The following is a 13,536-nucleotide window of genomic DNA, read 5'->3' as shown; positions in this document are numbered from 1 at the left end:
CAGGCACGTGTCTGAGGTAAGTACCCCATGGAGGTCCACTTCCAGGAGTTATTACTGTACCCACGGTTCTCATCTCAACCGTCCACTGAGCCAAGCACCTGTCCCCGGGCACGTGTCTGAGGTAAGTACCCCATGGAGGTCCACTTCCAGAAATTATACTTTACCCCCGGTTCTCATCTCAACCGTCCACTGAGCCAAGCACCTGTCCCCGGGCACGTGTCTGAGGTAAGTACCCCATGGAGGTCCACTTCCAGAAATTATACTTTACCCCCGGTTCTCATCTCAACCGTCCACTGAGCCAAGCACCTGTCCCCGGGCACGTGTCTGAGGTAAGTACCCCATGGAGGTCCACTTCCAGAAATTATACTTTACCCCCGGTTCTCATCTCAACCGTCCACTGAGCCAAGCACCTGTCCCCGGGCACGTGTCTGAGGTAAGTACCCCATGGAGGTCCACTTCCAGAAATTATACTTTACCCCCGGTTCTCATCTCAACCGTCCACTGAGCCAAGCACCCGTCCCCAGGCACGTGTCTGAGGTAAGTACCCCATGGAGGTCCACTTCCAGGAGTTATTACTGTACCCACGGTTCTCATCTCAACCGTCCACTGAGCCAAGCACCTGTCCCCGGGCACGTGTCTGAGGTAAGTACCCCATGGAGGTCCACTTCCAGGAGTTATTACTGTACCCACGGTTCTCATCTCAACCGTCCACTGAGCCAAGCACCTGTCCCCGGGCACGTGTCTGAGGTAAGTACCCCATGGAGGTCCACTTCCAGAAATTATACTTTACCCCCGGTTCTCATCTCAACCGTCCACTGAGCCAAGCACCTGTCCCCGGGCACGTGTCTGAGGTAAGTACCCCATGGAGGTCCACTTCCAGAAATTATACTTTACCCCCGGTTCTCATCTCAACCGTCCACTGAGCCAAGCACCCGTCCCCAGGCACGTGTCTGAGGTAAGTACCCCATGGAGGTCCACTTCCAGGAGTTATTACTGTACCCACGGTTCTCATCTCAACCGTCCACTGAGCCAAGCACCTGTCCCCGGGCACGTGTCTGAGGTAAGTACCCCATGGAGGTCCACTTCCAGGAGTTATTACTGTACCCCTGGTTCTCATCTCAACCGTCCACTGAGCCAAGCACCTGTCCCCGGGCACGTGTCTGAGGTAAGTACCCCATGGAGGTCCACTTCCAGAAATTATACTTTACCCCTGGTTCTCATCTCAACCGTCCACTGAGCCAAGCACCTGTCCCCGGGCACGTGTCTGAGGTAAGTACCCCATGGAGGTCCACTTCCAGAAATTATACCATGAGCATTTCCAGGAATTCAACCAATTGCGTCAATTCTTGCTTTAGCCACCACTGATTGGTTGACGGCCAATTTCGTCACCAGCAGGAAATTTGGCCATCAACCAATCAGATGAATTCTACCATTACAGCCATGCAAGGTTATAAATATGCCTGCCTACAGATGAGAGGCCATTTCTTCCTTCAGACAGGCGGCAGTATGTTTCGGCTCGTCGTCCAGTGGGTTTTCACGGCGCTAATGGTCACAGGACTGGAAATAAGCACCAAGCCCAACCAGGTTTTGGAGTTGGCAGTGGGGGACAGTGTGACGCTGGGCTGCCAGTTCACCACTGCCCCCGAGGACATCGGGCCTTTGGAGATCGAATGGTCCGTCAAGTCCGTCCGCCACCCGATGGAACAAGAAGTGGTGCTCTTGTATGCGGCCGGACAGATCTACGACGGCTACTACGAAGCACTAACAGGCAGAGTCTACTTCCGTTCGGCGGAACCCGGGAGAGGAGATGGCAACATACAGCTTACGCTGCTGACCCCCTTGGACTCAGGCATCTACTATTGCCAGGTCAAGAAGGCTCCGGGCCTCCGGAGCGTAAAGACAGTCGTCCGGGTGCTCAAACCCCCATCCGGGGCCAGTTGTTATTCCACCGAGGCGGCCGGAGTGGTTGGAAAAACCAAAGTGCTACATTGTGGAACCCAAGAAGGTGCGCCACCTGTCTGGTATCACTGGGGGCGAGAGCCACCACGGGAACTGCAATCAACCTCCGCGGTGCTGGACGCAACGGCGGGCACACTCACCATCTTGGATGCCAGTGCGGAAGACGGAGGGACTTACAAATGTACCGTCTTAAATAGAGTTGGTACGGACGTCTGCTTCCTGGAATTGGACATAACCCAACCTCCAGCGATAGCAATGATCGTAGGGGCTGCGGCGGGGAGCCTGGCCGCCATTGGGGTCATCTCTGCCGGCATCTACTTCCTCGTGAAGCAGCTACGGAGAAAACCAGAAGAGATTCCCAACGAGATCGTGGAGGATGCAAGTCCCCCGAGACATCGCCGTAAAAGGAAGCCTAACCCTTGCCCCACGATTGTGGAAGAGAAATCTGTGTTATAAAGAGTAATGCGAGTGTGTGTGTGTGTATGTATATATATATATATTTGTGGAAATAAAAAAAGATAATGATAATTATGATAACTTTCTGAGGCGTGTCTTTTGTACTTACCGCATAGAGGTCGAATTCCTGGAAGTTTAGCATACCCCCGGTCCGCTGTAAAACATAGCAGGCATAGAAGCACCTGTCCTGCATGTGTCTGACGTATGTGCCGCGTAGTGGTCCACTCTCAGGAGTTTTAATTTACCATTAGTTGTCATTGAGACCTTCCACGGACTCATGCACCTTTCCCCGGGCTTGTGTCTTAGATAATTACCGTACGGTGGTCCCCTTCCTGAAATTAAACTTAATGTAAATGTATTGATTTTAACGGGTTTAATTTCTGGAATCATATGTCATTTTTCCGGAATATGAACTTGCTTATGCATAATTAATGAGGGGGAGTGGCCTCTTTTTTTTTTTTTTTCTACAAGGGTATAAGAGTGACGGGTTATCGCGTAGTCAGTGTGTCACAAGCTCGCGACCATGAAGGTAAGACACAACACTCTCTCAGGTGCATTGATAATTCCTGGAATCAGACGTATTTTTTCCGGAACGGAGGAATACTTACTTTATAACGGTTTGAATTAGTTGTTGTTGTTGTTGTTTTAAACGTGTTACATCCTGGAATTAGAAGTATTTCTTCCGGAACGGAGGAATACTTTATAACGGTTTGAATTAGTTGTTGTTGTTTTTTTCAACGTGTTACATCCTGGAATCAGACGTATTTCTTCCGGAACGGAGGAATACTTACTTTATAACGGTTTGAATTAGTTGTTGTTGTTTTTTTCAACGTGTTACACCCTAGAATCAAACGTATTACTTCCGGAACGGAGGAATACTTTATAACGGTTTGAATTAGTTGTTGTTGTTTTTTTCAACGTGTTACATCCTGGAATCAGACGTATTTCTTCCGGAACGGAGGAATACTTACTTTATAACGGTTTGAATTAGTTGTTGTTGTTTTTTTCAACGTGTTACACCCTAGAATCAAACGTATTACTTCCGGAACGGAGGAATACTTTATAACGGTTTGAATTAGTTGTTGTTGTTTTTTTCAACGTGTTACATCCTGGAATCAGACGTATTTCTTCCGGAACGGAGGAATACTTACTTTATAACGGTTTGAATTAGTTGTTGTTGTTTTTTTCAACGTGTTACACCCTAGAATCAGACGTATTACTTCCGGAACGGAGGAATACTTTATAACGGTTTGAATTAGTTGTTGTTTTATTAAACGTGTTACATCGTGGAATTAGAAGTATTTCTTCCGGAATATTAACTTTATTTCTCTACCTTAGGAAAAAAAGAAGAAAAAGTGCCCCGTATGCCGCAACCGCTATGCCAGCCTCTCCCGGCACATCCGACACCAACACGGGGTCCAGGACTCAGGATTCAGCCAGAGGACGCTAGGATACGGAGGGAAGCTCCGTTGTCCCATGGAGGGGTGCCAGGACCGGGCAGCATATTTACGGCTGGATCAGCACCTCATCGCTACCCATGGCCAGAGGCCGGTACGATACAACTCGGTGCAAAACATAACCTCTGTTCTTTCTTCCATTTTCATGAAATAATATATTTGCTCAACCCACAGGGGAAGCGCTTGTCGAGGCTATTGGCAAAGGCCAAACGCCGGGCTATAAAAGATAGCCTCCGTGAGAAGGCGGGCCCGCCGACACTGCCGCCGGCGGCCGCGCCGACGCCACCCCCGGCGGCCGCACTGACGCCACCCCAGGCGGCCGCGCCGACACCACCCCCGACGGCCCCGGCTCCACCGACGGCCCCGGCTCCACCGCCGGTGGCGGCCCCGTCTCCACCGCCGGTGGCGGCCCCGGCTCCACCTCCGGTGGCGGCCCCGGCTCCACCTCCGGCCCCGGCTCCACCGCCGGTGGCGGCCCCGGCTCCACCTCCGGCCCCGGCTCCACCGCCGGTGGCGGCCCCGGCTCCACCTCCGGCCCCGGCTCCACCGCCGGTGGCGGCCCCGTCTCCACCGCCGAACACCCTGGCGGAGGAAATCGTGATACGCCTGGAGAGGGCAAAGGTGGTCATGGGGTTGCTTGTGGGGGAGATGGAAGTACTGCAGGGTATGGTCCAAAACCTGCCCTGTATCCCTCCTCCAGGAGCGGCTGCACCTCCTTCTCCCTCTCCGGTGTCTACTAGTACTAATCCCGCCGGTCCAGCCCCTCCTCCTCCACCTCCTGTTCCTGAGAGCCCAGAGTCTCCTCCGCCTCCTGCTCCTGAGAGCCCAGGGTCTCCTCCTCCACCTCCTCCCGCCAGTCCGGAGGATCCTCCTCCTCCCCGCGGAGTCTCATCCCCACCCGCAGCAGCATCCACTCCCCTGCCTGTTTCCTCCTCCTCCAAGTCCGGCAGCCTCAGCCCCAACCTGGGTGAGTTGAATTCCTGGAATCAGATGATGTTTGTCAGTATATGAAATTGTTCAATTCCCTGACAAATGCATACTCTGCCATGAATCTGACGTTGTTTTTCCGGAATTTCCTTTTCTTTTCCAAATACAAGTGATGGAATTAATTTCCATATTTGCGGAGCTCACGACTTCCATTTTTTTCGACCATCAGCTATTTAAATCACCTGTTGTCACTGTGTCACTTATGTCGTGTTTTTTTTATCCCCTAAAGATTCTCTGGTGACACCTGGCCAAATCCTGGTATACCTCAGGGCGTCCAGGCAGGTAATCCCGAAGGCCTTCACCGCCTTGGAGGGGAACTATAAAAGCTCTGCCAAGCTGGGCGCAGTGGTGGGGATGTTGGTCGGCATGCTGACGGCGTCGTCGGGCCACCGGAAGGGCGTCTTCCGTTCAATGACGGAAGAGGAGGTCCGGAAGGCCCGGCTGTACAGTCACACGTACAGAATCAGGGTGAGTTTGTTTAGTTATTGATGATGACAGTTTCGTGAAGTAGAATACCTGGAATCCAAAGTCACTTTTCCGGAACTTGAACTTACCCACTGTTCACTCACAATCTTTGTCCTCAGTCAGGAACTGTTCTCGGCATGTGGTTCTGGTAAGTATCGCATGTGGGTCAAACTCCTGGAATGACACTTTGCCCCCGGTTCTCATCGAAACTTTCCCCCAGGTCATGCACCTATACCGGGCATTTATATTATATACTTACCGCATGGTGGTATTATTCCTGGAAGGTAATCGCATCCACGGTACACTCTAAAAACATAGCGGGCATAGAAGCACTTATCCCCGGCATTTATATTATATACTTACCGCATGGTGGTATTATTCCTGGAAGGTAATCGCATCCACGGTACACTCTAAAAACATAGCGGGCATAGAAGCACTTATCCCCGGCATTTATATTATATACTTACCGCATGGTGGTATTATTCCTGGAAGGTAATCGCATCCACGGTACACTCTAAAAACATAGCGGGCATAGAAGCACTTATCCCCGGCATTTATATTATATACTTACCGCATGGTGGTGTTATTCCTGGAAGGTAATCGCATCCACGGTACACTCTAAAAACATAGCGGGCATAGAAGCACCTATCCCCGGCATTTATATTATATACTTACCGCATGGTGGTGTTATTCCTGGAAGTCAGTCTACCGTAACTTGCTTTACAGTAACATTTCTTCTGCTTCTTACTTTCCCAGGTCATGGAACACAAGACCGTCGGGCGGTCCGGGCCGGCCATGGTCGTGATTACGGAAATAGAAATGTTCCATCTCCTCCGGTTCTCAAAACTGAGGAAGTTCCTCCCCGGCTTCTACATGCAGCCAGAAACCCTTTTCTTTAACCGGGACGGGGAAGAGATGCGCAAGCTGGGGGCGTACTTCACCCGCAGCTGGACCGCCCTTGGGCTGCCAGGGGCCCCCACGCTGCGGGACATCCGCACGTCCGTGGCCGTATGTCCGTCTTATCAATAGTGTATATTCCGGAATAACGACGTGAGGCTATAATGTACCGTCATATGCATAAAATGAAAATAAAATGTTCACCTACTCTCCTACAGGCGGACAGACTGGTCCGACACTCCATCCTGCGCGGCCTCCTGGACTGGGAGGATCCTGATGGAAATACTGGTGAGCCTTTCAATGTGTAATGACAGCTCTGTAGCCAATGCACATTCTTGTTTGCCAGCCCTAACCCAAATTCATTTCTTCTAAAATCATCATGAAGAGGGGAGCCAGGCAATGCAGGAGGAGGAGAAGGAGGAGAGCCAGGCAATGCGGGAGGAGGAGAAGGAGGAGACCCAGGCTATGCGGGAGGAGGAGAAGAAGGAGGAGAGCCAGGCAATGCGGGAGGAGGAGAAGGAGGAGAGCCAGGCTCCGGCAGAGGCGATGGAGGTAGAGCCGGAGCCACAACCTGGGCCTTCCAAAATTTTGACGTTGAATGACTCGGACTCGGACTCCTCCAAGTCGTCGGCGTCTTCCGGAAAATGGACGGTGTCGGCGTCTTCCGGAAAATCGTCAGCGGCGGCGTCTTCCGGAAAATCGGCTTCGTCGGCGTCGTCCGAGTCCAATGACGAATAACATTTCAAAAATATGTTGTTTTTTATGTTCTAATGATTGGTTCGTCTTGTTGAAAGTTGTTTGTATTTAATCTAAGTTCTGTAGATATTCAAATAAAAAACTGTTCAAACAATAATGTTGTATTCATTATCATGGAGTTCCACTTCCAGGAATTATACCATACCCCGGTTCTCATCTCATCCTTCCCCTGAGCCAAGCACCTGTCCGCGGGCACGTGTCTGACATATTAACCCTATGTAGGTACACTTCCAGGAATTCTACATTACCCACGGTCATCATTGAAACCGCTGGCTTAAATGTAGCGGGAATTCCATATGGAATTTCCAGATTGGGGACGTTTATATTATGGAATTTGTCTAAAAGGCTCAGGAAAGTCACATTAAATGATAAAACTGTGTAAGAATCACCAAAATGCATGTCTCGCAACTCAAAGATAATTAACAAACTGTTTTAATGCCGTTAAATTTGAATATTTTCGAGAAATAATGACTTTTGTAAAAACTTGATTCTGCAATTACTTTTTTTCGACCACTAGATGGCAGCACGAGACCATGAAATCATTTTACTGCTCAGATTCGATTTTCAACTCCCTAGGTAGGTAAGTTGGAATTCAAATTAAAAGGTTCCAGGAATTCTACATTACCCACGGGCATCATTGAAACCTTCACCCAGTGGATTACCTGTCCCCGGGCACGTGCCTGAGGTGTGCACAGTGTAGTGGTCCACTCTCAGGAGTTATTACTGTACCCCCGGTTCTCATCTCAACCTTCCCCTGAGCCAAGCACCTGTCCCCAGGCACGTGTCTGACATATTAACCCTATGTAGGTATACTTCCAGGAATTCTACATTACCCACGGTCATCATTGAAACCTTCCCCTGAGCCAAGCACCTGTCCCCAGGCACGTGTCTGACATATTAACCCTATGTAGGTATACTTCCAGGAATTCTATATTACCCACGTTTCTCATCTCAACCTTCCCCTGAGCCAAGCACCTGTCCCCGGGCACGTGTCTGACATATTAACCCTATGTAGGTATACTTCCAAAAATTCTACATTACCCACGGTCATCATTGAAACCTTCCCCTGAGCCAAGCACCTGTCCCCAGGCACGTGTCTGACATATTAACCCTATGTAGGTATACTTCCAGGAATTCTATATTACCCACGTTTCTCATCTCAACCTTCCCCTGAGCCAAGCACCTGTCCGCGGGCACGTGTCTGACATATTAACCCTATGTAGGTATACTTCCAGGAATTCTATATTACCCCCGGTTCTCATCTCAACCTTCCCCTGAGCCAAGCACCTGTCCGCGGGCACCCGTCTGACATATTAACCCTATGTAGGTATACTTCCAGGAATTCTATATTACCCACGGTTCTCATCTCAACCTTCCCCTGAGCCAAGCACCTGTCCCCGGGCACGTGTCTGACATATTAACCCTATGTAGGTATACTTCCAGGAATTCTATATTACCCACGTTTCTCATCTCAACCTTCCCCTGAGCCAAGCACCTGTCCCCAGGCACGTGTCTGACATATTAACCCTATGTAGGTATACTTCCAGGAATTCTATATTACCCACGTTTCTCATTGAAACCTTCCCCTGAGCCAAGCACCTGTCCCCGGGCACGTGTCTGACATATTAACCCTATGTAGGTATACTTCCAGGAATTCTATATTACCCACGTTTCTCATTGAAACCTTCCCCTGAGCCAAGCACCTGTCCCCGGGCACGTGTCTGACATATTAACCCTATGTAGGTATACTTCCAGGAATTCTATATTACCCCCGGTTCTCATCTCAACCTTCCCCTGAGCCAAGCACCTGTCCCCAGGCACGTGTCTGACATATTAACCCTATGTAGGTATACTTCCAGGAATTCTATATTACCCCCGGTTCTCATCTCAACCTTCCCCTGAGCCAAGCACCTGTCCGCGGGCACCCGTCTGACATATTAACCCTATGTAGGTATACTTCCAGGAATTCTATATTACCCCCGGTTCTCATTGAAACCTTCCCCTGAGCCAAGCACCTGTCCGCGGGCACCCGTCTGACATATTAACCCTATGTAGGTATACTTCCAGGAATTCTATATTACCCCCGGTTCTCATCTCAACCTTCCCCTGAGCCAAGCACCTGTCCCCAGGCACGTGTCTGACATATTAACCCTATGTAGGTATACTTCCAGGAATTCTATATTACCCCCGGTTCTCATCTCAACCTTCCCCTGAGCCAAGCACCTGTCCCCAGGCACGTGTCTGACATATTAACCCTATGTAGGTATACTTCCAGGAATTCTATATTACCCACGTTTCTCATCTCAACCTTCCCCTGAGCCAAGCACCTGTCCCCAGGCACGTGTCTGACATATTAACCCTATGTAGGTATACTTCCAGGAATTCTATATTACCCACGTTTCTCATTGAAACCTTCCCCTGAGCCAAGCACCTGTCCCCGGGCACGTGTCTGACATATTAACCCTATGTAGGTATACTTCCAGGAATTCTATATTACCCACGTTTCTCATTGAAACCTTCCCCTGAGCCAAGCACCTGTCCGCGGGCACCCGTCTGACATATTAACCCTATGTAGGTATACTTCCAGGAATTCTATATTACCCACGGTTCTCATCTCAACCTTCCCCTGAGCCAAGCACCTGTCCGCGGGCACCCGTCTGACATATTAACCCTATGTAGGTATACTTCCAGGAATTCTATATTACCCACGTTTCTCATTGAAACCTTCCCCTGAGCCAAGCACCTGTCCGCGGGCACGCGTCTGACATATTAACCCTATAGAGGTATACTTCCAGGAATTCTACATTACCCACGGTTCTCATCTCAACCTTCCCCCGACTCAAGCACCTGTCCGCGGGCACATGTCTGACGTATGTACCGCGTAGTGGTCCACTCTCAGGAGTTTTAATTTACCATTAGTTGTCATTGAGACCTTCCACGGACTCAAGCACCTGTCCGCGGGCACATGTCTGACGTATGTACCGCGTAGTGGTCCACTCTCAGGAGTTTTAATTTACCATTAGTTGTCATTGAGACCTTCCACGGACTCAAGCACCTTTCCCCGGGCTTGTGTCTTAGATAATTACCGTACGGTGGTCCCCTTCCTGAAATTAAACTTAATGTAAATGTATTGATTTTAACGGGTTTAATTTATGGAATCATATGTCATTTTTCCGGAATATGAACTTGCTAATGTATAATTAATGAGAGGGAGTGGCCTCTTTTTTTTTTTTTTTTTTTTTTTTTCTACAAGGGTATAAGAAGGACGGGTTATCGCGTAGTCAGTGTGTCACAAGCTCGCGACCATGAAGGTAAGACACAACACTCTCTCAGGTGCATTGATAATTCCTGGAATCAGACGTATTTTTTCCGGAACGGAGGAATACTTACTTTATAACGGTTTGAATTAGTTGTTGTTGTTTTTTTTTCAACGTGTTACATCCTGGAATCAGACGTATTTCTTCCGGAACGGAGGAATACTTACTTTATAACGGTTTGAATTAGTTGTTGTTGTTTTAAACGTGTTACATCCTGGAATCAGACGTATTTCTTCCGGAACGGAGGAATACTTACTTTATAACGGTTTGAATTAGTTGTTGTTGTTGTTTTTTTCAACGTGTTACATCCTGGAATCAGACGTATTTCTTCCGGAACGGAGGAATACTTTATAACGGTTTGAATTAGTTGTTGTTGTTGTTTTCAACGTGTTACATCGTGGAATTAGAAGTATTTCTTCCGGAACGGAGGAATACTTACTTTATAACGGTTTGAATTAGTTGTTGTTGTTGTTGTTTTCAACGTGTTACATCCTGGAATTAGAAGTATTTCTTCCGGAACGGAGGAATACTTACTTCATAACGGTTTGAATTAGTTGTTGTTTTCAACGTGTTACATCGTGGAATTAGAAGTATTTCTCCCGGAATATTAACTTTATTTCTCTACCTTAGGAAAAAAAAAAGGAAAAGTGCCCCGTATGCCACAACCGCTATGCCAGCCTCTCCCGGCACATCCGTGACCAACACGGGGTCCAGGATTCGGATCAGCGCCGGCTGTTAATAAGCCAGAGGACGCTGAGATACGGAGGGAAGCTGGGTTGTCCCATCGTGGGGTGCAAGGGCCAGAAGTCCTATGTCCGGCTGGACAAGCACCTCATCGCTACCCATGGCCAGAGGCCGGTACGATACAACTCGGTGCAAAACATAACATGTGTTCTTTCTTCCATTTTCATGAAATAATATATTTGCTCAACCCACAGGGGAAGCGCTTGTCGAGGCTATTGGCGAAGGCCAAACGCCAGGCTATAAAAGATAGCCTCCTTGAGAAGTCGGGCCCGCCGACACCTTCCCAGGCTCCACCGCCGGTGGCGGCTCCACCGCCGGTGGCGGCTCCACCGCCGGTGGCGGCTCCACCGCCGGTGGCGGCTCCACAGCTGGTGGAAGCTTCACTGACGCACACCCTGGCGCCTCCATCCGGGGAGAGCATCGCGATACGCCTGAAGAGGGCACAGCATGTCATGGAGTTGCTTGTGGTGGAGTTTGGAGTACTGCAGGGTATGGTCCAAAACCAGCCCTGTCTCCCTCATCCAGGAGCGCCTGCACCTCCTTCTCCCTCTCCGGTGTCTACTAGTACCCATCCCGCCGGTCCAGCACCTGCTCCTCCGCCTCCTGCTCCTAAGAGCCCAGGGGCTCCTCCGCCTCCTGCTCCTAAGAGCCCAGGGGCTCCTCCTCCACCTCCTCCCGCCAGTCCAGTGGATCCTCCTCCCCGCGGAGTCTCATCCCCACCCGCAGCAGCATCCACTCCCCTGCCTGTTTCCTCCTCCTCCAAGTCCGGCAGCCTCAGCCCCAACCTGGGTGAGTTGAATTCCTGGAATCAGATGATGTTTGTCAGTAATGTGAAAGTGTTTATTCCTGGACAAATGCATACGCTGCCACGAATCTGACGTTGTTTTTCCGGAATTTCCTTTTCTTTATAGACTTTCTATTGGACTCCTTTGAGGCGAACCTCTTGGGGCCTAACCAGACCGAGAAAGACAGGAAAAACTTAAAGCAGCGAATATCTTACGCTAAGAAGTTCCTGCTTTACATGTCCGGTGGGGGCACGGACATAAATAAGGGCCTACTTTTTCTAAACAACACGGTCAAACTCAATGGGTATGTAGCTCTGGTTTGTCCTCTCCAAATCCAAGTGATGGAATTCATTTCCATATTTGCGGAGCTCATGACTTCCATTTTTTCGACCCTCAGCTACTTAAATCACCTGAGGGCAAAATTGAAGCCCTCGAGCCAGAGACATGTCCTCATCGACATAGAAGCGTTGCTGAGGTTTATAATGTCCTCCTCCATACCTAAGGTTCGCGTAACTGGCAGAGTCATCGGCTCGATTCTGGAGAGGTTGCGGGGGTGGAAAAAGGGGTTGGGTGCGCAGGTTGTAGTCCAAAGGTTGGAATACAAACGTAGAAAATCAGGTGCGTTCCAATGTAGGTTTCCAAGGTCGAAAATTATGTTGTCACTGAGTCACTTATGTCGTGTTTTTTTTATCCCCTAAAGATTCTCTGGTGACACCTGGCCAAATCCTGGAATACCTCAGGGCGGCCAGGCAGAGAATCCCGAAGGCCTTCACCGCCTTGGAGGGGGACTTTAACAGCTCCGCCAAGCTGGGCGCAGTGGTGGGGATGATTGTCGGCATGATGGCGGTGTCGACGGGCCACCGGAAGGGCGTCTTCCTTTCAATGACGGAAGAGGAGGTCCGGAAGGCCCGGCTGTACAAACAGACGTACACAATCAGGGTGAGTTTGTTTAGTTATTGATGATGACAGTTTCGTGAAGTAGAATACCTGGAATCCAAAGTCACTTTTCCGGAACTTGAACTTACCCACTGTTCACTCACAATCTTTGTCCTCAGTCAGGAACTGTTCTCGGCATGTGGTTCTGGTAAGTATCGCATGTGGGTCAAACTCCTGGAATGACACTTTCCCCCAGGTCATGCACCTATCCCGGGCATTTATATTATATACTTACCGCATGGTGGTATTATTCCTGGAAGGTAATCGCATCCACGGTACACTCTAAAAACATAGCGGGCATAGAAGCACCTATCCCGGGCATTTATATTATATACTTACCGCATGGTGGTGTTATTCCTGGAAGGTAATCGCATCCACGGTACACTCTAAAAACATAGCGGGCATAGAAGCACCTATCCCGGGCATTTATATTATATACTTACCGCATGGTGGTGTTATTCCTGGAAGGTAATCGCATCCACGGTACACTCTAAAAACATAGCGGGCATAGAAGCACCTATCCCGGGCATTTATATTATATACTTACCGCATGGTGGTGTTATTCCTGGAAGTCAGTCTACCGTAACTTGCTTTACAGTAACATTTCTTCTGCTTCTTACTTTCCCAGGTCATGGAACACAAGACCGTCGGGGCGTTCGGGCCGGCCATGGTCGGGGTTTCGAAGAAGGAAATGTTCCAGCTCCAACGGTTCTCAAAACTGAGGCAGTTCCTCCCCGGCTTCTACATGCAGCCAGAAACAATATTCTTTAACCGGGC

At 49.5% G+C, this 13,536-nt stretch overlaps 1 protein-coding gene across 1 annotated transcript; it reads left to right on the top strand.

Annotated features, from left to right (window-relative positions):
• Positions 1–1,545: 1,545 nt before the first annotated feature.
• Positions 1,546–2,415, top strand: LOC310966331 (coxsackievirus and adenovirus receptor homolog; the record flags this gene model as incomplete). The annotated part of the gene is made up of 1 exon (XM_083940910.1): positions 1,546–2,415. The coding sequence occupies one exon, from the start codon at positions 1,546–1,548 to the stop codon at positions 2,413–2,415; it is 870 nt and encodes a 289-aa protein (XP_083797036.1).
• Between the last annotated feature and the right edge of the window lie 11,121 nt (positions 2,416–13,536).

Source organism: Echiichthys vipera (genome assembly GCF_963691815.1).
Source record: "Echiichthys vipera genome assembly, contig: SCAFFOLD_118, whole genome shotgun sequence".
NCBI classification, from domain to species: Eukaryota; Metazoa; Chordata; class Actinopteri; order Perciformes; family Trachinidae; genus Echiichthys; species Echiichthys vipera.
Note: the sequence above shows the minus strand (reverse complement) of the source record. Positions and strands in the feature narration are given on the sequence as shown.